Source organism: Branchiostoma floridae, chromosome 17 (assembly GCF_000003815.2).
Source record: "Branchiostoma floridae strain S238N-H82 chromosome 17, Bfl_VNyyK, whole genome shotgun sequence".
Lineage (NCBI taxonomy): Eukaryota > Metazoa > Chordata > Leptocardii > Amphioxiformes > Branchiostomatidae > Branchiostoma > Branchiostoma floridae.
Genome location: NC_049995.1, coordinates 8,086,575 through 8,096,301, shown reverse-complemented (window position 1 = coordinate 8,096,301; position 9,727 = coordinate 8,086,575). Strand labels below are relative to the sequence as shown.

At 37.8% G+C, this 9,727-nt stretch overlaps 1 protein-coding gene across 1 annotated transcript in view; it reads left to right on the top strand.

The window, feature by feature from the left end:
• The window catches only part of LOC118405026 (Na(+)/H(+) exchange regulatory cofactor NHE-RF3-like), a 34,742-nt gene that overhangs the window by 7,476 nt on the left and 17,539 nt on the right, over nt 1–9,727 (top strand). Inside the window, exon 2 of the mRNA XM_035804426.1 lies at nt 8,264–8,372. Coding sequence (XP_035660319.1) covers nt 8,264–8,372 — 109 coding nt within the window. The remainder of the gene's footprint in view (nt 1–8,263; nt 8,373–9,727) is intronic.

Sequence of the window (9,727 nt, the reverse complement as noted above, 5' to 3'; positions counted from 1 at the left end):
TACCCCACTTTTAGAGTTTACGGAGGATGATATTCAGGCTATTGCACTGCAGGGCATAATAGACTACTATCCTACACTTAATAAAGTGTTGTCGAATAGGCGAGTGGCTACCTAGGCTAGAAGACGCGAGATCTAGACGTCACTGGTTAACATTTCTGTTTGTATTAACTATTCCATTTTATTTTGTTATATTTCATGGACCCCATATATTTCATAGTTCATGGACCCCAGGAAGAGAAGTGATTATATTCACCAAAGGAGTTTAATTAATAAACACAAACAAACGAAACGTTGAAGGTCTCACACATGGTGAACTTGTAGATATCAATACCGTATTAGCTACTGCAAATCAGCATGGAAGCCCTACCTCATAACCAAACGCACCGGGAAACCACTGAAGCATAATTTCACCAATAACAGATCACTGTGAGAAGGGTCCCTAGGTATCACCTGATTGATTTAATGCAGCTAACCTAGAAAACAAACGACCCTGCAACGTGATGCAACCTGATAAATAAGGAGGCCAGTTCTGCCTCTAACGGATTAATATACCTTCAGCTAGTTAATTGTATCTTGTTGTTTTTGCATATGTTTGTTATGTCTGTTATCAGTCATGTCTGTTATCAGTGACCTGTACCTAGCCCGTCGAGGCATGAATGTACAATAAAGGTCTTTCATTCAATATATTCCTTAAACAGCGTTCTTATAAGTAGGCATATGTAATTGTTTGTTTGTTTGATTGTTTGTTTATTTCCAAACGTCTGGGTGGCCTATTCAGTTTACACAATTTTTTTCTTTTGTCGTATTTTTCAGGCTCAAAAATATCTTACCACGTTAGATTCGACACACGTGTCATCACGAATAGAATAAAGGATTAACGTTATTTTGCAGTAGAGTGTAGATTGTATAACGTAGAGAGAAATGAACTGTACAAGTTTATACAAAACCTATTTCCTTGCTTCCTACACCTAAAATTCATATTCTTTTTTTTTATTTATTAAAAACAACAACAACAATGGTACATTTGTCAACCACTAAGACTAGTGTTTGTACATTAGTCTTTTACACAAACTGATTGTCAATAGGGCCCAGTTTGACATACAAGGAAATAAAAGCATATTACAATGAAAATAAATAGACATACATATCGGAACAATATATATAAGTACAAATGAAACATGAAAGACGACAGACAAATCAAAATCATAATCCATAAATCCGATCCAGGTCAACAGATAATTTGGTCAGGAGGTAAAACAAGTTGCCTAAAGTGCTTACGTCTTCAAAAATATTCCTTATTACATTCTGCCATAAAAGTATTGTTCAATGTACAAAATATACACCATTCTGATGTTCACTTCTGATGTTAGTGAACATCGATTCTTAATAGAAGTCATACTTGTATAGTTCGAATTCTTGATCCCTGCTGCTGCTAGAGTCCATTCCAAGACACCATGCGGATGTTTGTTGCCATTGTTTAGAATTGATTTTAAAGTTTTGTAAGTATATATCTAGGACATTTGATACTTCAGAAATATTTTTAACACTGTCTCAACTTTATAAATATTTCCCTGGTCCTGTAAAACTTTGTAAATATTCATGGTGTGGAATTGGATACTTCTAATGGTTTCTAAATAATGATAACAGCATTCTACCATTATTTACCATTTTCTACCATTTTTTGTAAATGGTTCGGTGGGATGGGAAGATAGCAATTCACACATTCTTGCAAAGTATGGTTGGGTGCCATGCAACAATGGCCCACCACAAAGGATCCACCAGTGAAATCTAAAAATATACAGATGTAACAATAGGGCTTACTTTTATGGGGGCAATAAACTAATTTAACCATTTGGCCAGGTTTACCATTTTTTATAAATATTTGTAAATGTGAAATAATCACAGATAGGTTTCACAACTATTCTAAATAAAGATATTTTTGTACAGATATTTTCAAAATGTTTCTAAAATATTCAAAGAAATTCAAATAAATGAGTATTTTCTTAGTCAATTTTTTTGAAAATAATTTAACTATTGTGGCTCAGATATTCTTTTATTCCAAATAATTCAGACTAATTATAAATATCGCCTAAAAACCCTCATGGTGTCTTGGAATGGACTCTAGGTAATCAAGTTAATTTCCAACCTTGATACCATGATAGTGAACATGGCAGCTGATTTGGAAGCTGGTACCACGAATCGCAAAAAAAAGTATCTTTTGAGAAGCAGAAAAGAAAACCTTCCATTATATGTATTTCATGCTTAATATGCACTATTTTCTTCTAAAAAAAAAACATTTTCGCATGTCACGATACTGAGGTCTCGAACTGGCTGCCATGTTCTCTATGACGTCACGAGCGGAAATCAACTTTGTAAAATGGCGGTACGAATGAAGAATTGGAAGTACGATTTGTAAGATTCGATGTTCAATAACATTAGAAAGGTGTTTATTTTGCCTTTGATGTTTTGACCCCGGTACTGTACATGTACGTGGTATATTCCTCCACATTAATTTTGTTCTCCTGGGGGTAAGTCCAATTTCTGTATGTAAATTACAATTCAACTTTTATCCTGAAAGGCTCTATCAGCATGGAATGCACGTCCAATTTACATTGTATTGTTAGTCACATCTATATCGTATTCTTTGAGCCTTTGTTGTAATATATTGTTAATACCAATAACGCTAGCGAGAGACCTTGACATATTATCATCATAAATGAGAATCATTGAGACTTGGTCCGAAGGTACGACCATATTTTTATACTAAACGAACCGTCCCCACTGAAATGAAGAATTGAGCAGGCCAGTTAATTAGTGTGTAATTACTTCATTAGCCCCCACAGACACGAGTCAATACAGATTGTAACCGAGTGCTGAGAGGGACAGTGGAAACTAGCAATATAAGAAGGTAACAGGCTACATATGTAGCGATTATGAAGTTCCTATCATTTAGGACAATGGAATGTAAATGTTCCTCGTTTGTTTTGTAAATCAAGTACTAATTTGCATGACTTACACACCGCTAAACCTTCATCATAGTTATTTATAGGTCAAAAACTCAGGAAAAGTTATCAAGATCTTCTTGACTTATCTTGTTTTAAAGTCTGCTAGTGAAACGCCCCCTGCAGTTCCAAGAAAGCTGCTAGAGGGCCTAGGTTTATGTCACTACTTTTCGACTACAAGAGCTGACTACCTACTGAAAATCGTGACCATAACAATAATCTCACTGTAGTAGTATATGGAGGCGCTAAGAGGCCCAAAACCTTATCTATTCATCAATGCCTACCCACATACCAAGTATGAAGACAATCCATTTGGTTATTATGCCCAAGACACAGTGCATAACAACCCACTACTGCTACGGCCTCAAAAATGACTACATTTTACATTTTGATCTATATTCAATCCTTTCAATGCATGACTGAGACGTAATACTTTATACATTGCCACAAACGGCGCCAACAGTCCATTCTGTCTCAGCACACTAACAAATGGTGTGAGTTTTCATCGATTTTCTGGTGCTATGCCATTCCATGTATTAGCGGGCAGAACAAAATACCAGGTTTGTAATGTCGCTCTATGTGCTATTACAGCACCTATTAAGCAGAGGCAATCCATTGACGGAAGAGACGTACGCGCGTCTATCACCCGTGCACATTTCAACATAGATAACAATTACTCAAGCAACTGTATAGCATTGTAGTGCATGTAACTGACGAAAGTTTCTTGGATAGATTTGCGTATCGTATTACCTGGACGTATACCTTTTAAGTCTGTACAAGCCATCTATTAGTATAAGATAACATTAAAAAACCTACTCATATGCCTAATATCATCACAATTTAACATAAATTTATTTACGCAAGGTAATTTTTTCTTAAATAATTGTCACATTGCGTATCTTATCACCTGGATGTATATTACCTCTTAACTCTGTACAGGCATTACAATTATTTACAACTATTAACAACGTAACAGAACCTACTCATATGCCCAATATCACCACAATTCACCGTAGATAACAGTAACTGTATAGTGGATACTGCCTGAATCATCTGACCATCCCCCAAGTTGCTTGAGTAACGGTAATCTTCCGTATCTTATTACCTGGATGTCTAACCTTCATCAACGTATCTTGGCCATAGCTTCTTAAGTTATTATGGCAAATTTGAATATGGAAGCACAGATGAATACCGAGATAAACGGAAGTTCTACATGCGCTGCAGTACTGAGGTCAGCCACCAGAAGGCCAAAAATTGAGAAATCAACCATGACTTTCGTTTTCCCAAGACCTACCCACATACCAAATATCATCGTAATCGAAGTTTTTAGGTCATAGTCTTAACAAATATTTGAAATACAAAATAGACACAGAATTAGAGGTGGAGAGGGAAAGAGAGAGAGAGAGAAGCAGACACAAAAAACTATATCTCTATTTTCATGGAGGTAACAATACCTGTATTGCGAAGGTCAAAACTACCTACAAATGTATGCTAGACAGGCATCCGACTAACGTAGAGTAACGTTACGTTTGAACACCACGCACCACCGTGCAAAATCGTTTTATCCAAACTTTACTGGCTTGTCGTCATCTCTAATGTTATCTATAACCGCACTGAAATCAAATTCCAAAGAAGAATTTGCGTTCTTGCTGACATTGCCAAAGTGACTCATAAACGTGAAGGTCACAAGGACGTTCTAAATCCCAGTGGAGCAGACACGTAAACTCGGCGAGGTCATATCATGTAGCACATGACTCATGGATGAGGTAATATGAAGTCTCGTGCAATGGAGAAGGATCTTCATGGACTACAGATAGCTTTATAATATACGAGCTTTGAGTTGCACGGCAAAAAGTATAATAGTGGCTTTCGTATGGTCTGCTGTAGACGACTGTAAGCTGTCAGATCTTAAGATATAAAATAGTCAAATCTTCTTATGGTATGGAGTATGTTGGAATCTGTTTTCAATTTGCTTTGGACAACTAAGGCCGAACCGTAGTATCAACCGCCAATATAGCACACTGGTATCACATTATCGTCCCAGCAATTAACTGTACGGTCGACTATATATTTCTTTATATTTCTTGCTCATGTGGACGTATTGATACGATTATATATATATGACTTGTACACCCTCTGCGAACCCCAAAATAAAAAGTTTGCGAAAATTTTGCCTTCATGAACAAATGACTCAGCACGGTATGTTATACAGAACAATAGATTCTTCAACTTTATTGTTTTACATCTTCTTCTATGACGATAGACTTCACTTTGGTCATTCTACGACATCATTGTTCGTTTTCCAGCATCTTTTATGTTGTTAATAGCTTACTTCTCTTCATTTTGCCTCTGATAACTACTGGTACTTCAGTAGAAGGCAGTTAACTGTACAACGGATAACTGCACACTACTGTTAATTGCACGGAATCCCAAAGTCCCGTAGTGATGCGGTCCAGCTGAATAACATTGCGTTGTAGCACAATCCGGAAAATTGCACAAAATGTGCTTGTGCACAATCCGGAATGTTGCACAAAATATGCTTGTGCACAATCCGGAATGTTGCACAAAATGTGCTTGTGCACAATCCGGAAACTTGCACAAAATGTGCTTGTGCACAATCCGGAAAATTGCAAAATAATGTGTTTGCGCACATTCCGGAAAATTGCACAAAATGTGCTTGTAAATGGAGAATGCAATTAAACGGCTTCTAATGTACTATGATTTACAGTGTGGTTAAAATTGAACCTCCGTTTACAAACGGACAAAATTGTGTGTGCGCGCGCGCGGATGTCCTCCTCATAATAGAATCTACATGGCCTTGCGGTAGATAAAAACCCGTAAATGTCAGTATGTTCAGGTGCAGATAAGCCTTACTGATCCTCCAGCCCACAGGTAAGTATGATGGATTTCGGACGTGGATCTGAGGGAGGATCAATTTGAAGCTAACCGTAAAATAGATCCAGATACCCGGCCCGTCACATGACAGGAATTCGATCAATTCCAACAAATCTTCCATATTGTACTAATCTTTCCATAATATCCATACTGGCTGAAATCACGTAAGAAACAACAACTAGAATTCCACGACATCATACCTTCGCCAAGTGCGTTTCTCTCATTACAATCCAAATGATGTGTAATCTATATATATATTCATTATAACATCACATATTCTTCTGTTACCTTTCTTCACGAAGCTTATCTATTTACATTAATCTTTGCACATGTCCCCTGAAGTATCACAGATAGCCGCAAGGGGGCTGAAAATCTAATCATTTCGAGGTCTTATCACGACCTACCATCAAATAAGATATCAGAACAATCCATTTTGGCCTTTTCGGGGCAACAAACACGAACGATGTCGAAAACTTGAGTTTCTTGGCGCTTATTTAGAGTTTCTTGGCGCTTAATGGTTTTGGTTTTTAGTTGGTAGATAGCTCTTACATTCGGGGAGAAGTGACATAAGTTTGCACCCCCTGGCAGCTTTCGTTAGAACTGCACGAGGTGTTTGAGTTGTAGACTTTGAAACAGAATAAGGGTGTATCAGGTTGATAACGACCAACGATATAGTATGTAGTTTGTGAAGCTGTTGTCAACTTTTGAAATCAGTTACAGAAGTTTCAATTCTGATTTGTGACGTCAGCGCGCAGGCAATCAGAACGAGGCCATTACGTCATCGGCCAGCGCGGCGGGAGAGGGGAGGAGAGCGCGAAGTTCAAACGTGTCTACAGGGTCATATTGGGCGGATTAATGTAAAAATTGACGTAAATCAACTTTTTAATGAGTAAACTACTGGAAAATAATGAATTGAAGATTTTCTGATGCTTTCCTTTAAATGCGGTTGTAAAACTGGCACTTTATAGCCTAGCAGCTGTTATACCATAAACGTAAGCCAGTAATATATCTAGTCGACCTTTTACGAGACTGAACGATACGTTTTTATCAATAAACATTTATTGACTATCGTAATATGACAATTAATTTTATATTCCACATTGCACGCTGTTACAGCTAGCCGTAATAGTAAATATGCTGACTTTATTGTTTGATTGTCATCTAATATTTCTGATTAAAGGTAATAACGTGATCATTTAAATGTGTTTTTATTACTAGCATAAAGTTTACAAGGCAATTTGAAGTCGTTAGATGCATGAAGTATTTTTAAGCAAACAACTATAGCAAATGAGGACCCCTTTCTTGCATTTGTGTACAGTACAGCATACCGTAAATGCATTTTAAGTTCGCGGGGATTTAATTTCACGGTAGCGGGAAAAAGGATTTTTTTGCGGTAACTCCATGCACTGTTGTCTCTTACTGCCATGAAAAATGTTCGCGGTGGTTGTAAGCTCCCGGTGAAGCGACCACCGCGAAAACCGCGAACATTAAACCACCGCGAATGTTTCTGCATTTACAGTAATATGTAGTTATTGCATTATTGCAAATATGCAACATCAATCAGCGACGTAAATAAGAACATTTATGTAAGGTGCGAATTCGTCCCTAGGGAGAATAGGGACCATATAAACCGTAATAATGACTTGAAAAGTAGTCCGTATGGTACTGAGTAGAAGTGCTCATTTGGGGCCTCGTTAATTAAATCTTTTATCAGTATCGGCATTATTAATTGCTATTCTAATGAGGAAAATGTGTAGTTAATAAAATTGCAATTTAGTTCTAGTCATCCTACCTGTTCTTGTCAACCAATAAGTATATCAACCGAAACATTTCGCTGGCTAGCTCCCAAGCATATGTCCCTGTAGGAGAAGCAGTACCGCAACCCCGCTGTTTGGCAATCTGGGTCGAATTCCGTGGATCCGTGGGACTGAGTTCCATCGTAGGGCCGGCTCAGCTCGGACATGATGTAAAGGATTACATTGGTGTATGAGTGTGAGTGTGCGTGTGTGTGTGTTTGTGTTTGTGTTTGTCTCAACACATGAATTGTCTCTCCATTGGTGAGGGTCTGCATGCTCTTTTCCGTAAGGCGTAGGCAGTCTGTCTTTATTTCCCGTAACTCGTAGGGAAAACCATCTTATCTACGTAATTCGCAGCGAGGCTATCAAATTTAGCGTAATTGCCTTCCTTGATTTACCGTAACACGTAGGGGGTTCTTCTGAATTCAGCGTAAATCGTTGTCGGGACCTCCATGCAGACCCTCATTGGTATACTAGTGTATTTGCCAATACTTACCAAAATCAATGTATGGAACGTCCAGCACTGTACAATTATTTTGCGATGAGACTGACCTACATTTCACATTGCAGGTCCCCAACAGACAAGTTCTACCTGCCCATCTACAACTTCACTATAGAGTCCAAACGGAACCTGCTGGAACAACATGTGGTAGTCAAGATCATGTCTGCGCATGTCAGGGTAAGGGTTGTCTATGTCTATGTCTATGTCTATGTCTATGTCTATGTCTATGTCTATGTCTATGTCTATGTCTATGTCTATGTCTATGTCTATGTCTATGTCTATGTCTTAGATGTCTATGTCTATGTCTATGTCTATGTCTATGTCTATGTCTATGTCTATGTCTGTGTCTGTGTCTATGTCTACGCCTATGTCTATGTCTATGTCCATGCCCATGCCCATGTCTATGTCTATGTCTATGTCTATGTCTATGTCTATGTCTATGTCTATGTCTATGTCTATGTCTATGTTTATGTTTAATTGAAAGATCTCCATTAGTGCGTATACATGTATACCAACACTTTACTTAAACTTCCTGGAGTCATGATAATTAAAAATATGTACATATTGCAAAACCTAGTTACACATTACACTCTAACAGTGCCAAAAATAACATATGTTTCTCTTAACTTATCCAAATATCAACAACATGGGTAAAAAGGAAGCGTAGAGCTGAGAGGATAGGTCAGAGTAATCAATTATATATAAAATTATGTACATTTGGCTGTCGTATTCAGACTTCTCTTGTGGTCAGGATATCTTTGGAGCATTTTGCTGTCAATTGTTGTCACTAATGTCATCGATGCAATGACCGAGTGGGTAGAATGTTCGCCTTGCATTCGGTAGGTCGTGAGTCGATACCCAATTAATTTTGACCGTTTTGATTTTATAACTTTACTTTACTTGGAATTGGGTAAAAACAATAATCAGAGGCATGGGAAATTTGATGACATAATGTTTGTATGACGAACGTATCAAAGACTATTCAAAGGTCTGCAAGTGCTTCTTTTTGATGATAAAATGCTTGTATGGCGAACGTATCGAAGCCTATTTAGAGGCCTGCAATTGCTTCTTTTCTGAGTATAGTTTCTGAAGTTAGTAATCTTCCCATTCGATAAAATGCTTATCATGCAAGTTGCAGAGTTGGCGTGACTAATAGGAATTGAGCCCAATGAGTACAATCTAACACCTTCAGTGACCCAACAGCCGGTAGTACCAATCGCCTACAGCTATCTAAATTTGATTATATTACAGTCATTTGGACCCAATTGTTGGGTATAAAACCACCTCAAGCGTTGGTGAGCCAATTTTGTCCAGTGGTTTACTTGATGTGGTTTTTGTGACCCCCTACTCGGTAGGCTATGGCGTATGAGATCGTAAATACAGAGTACGCAGTTTCGTTGGTATTGTTACTGTTCGTCTGAACATAACACTATTGGTGGTAAAGACGTAAACGGCTGCTTGCGTGCAATAAAAGAGGATTAGACAATAGCGTATATGATCATGGTGACCAGAATATGCAACTTACTTTTATA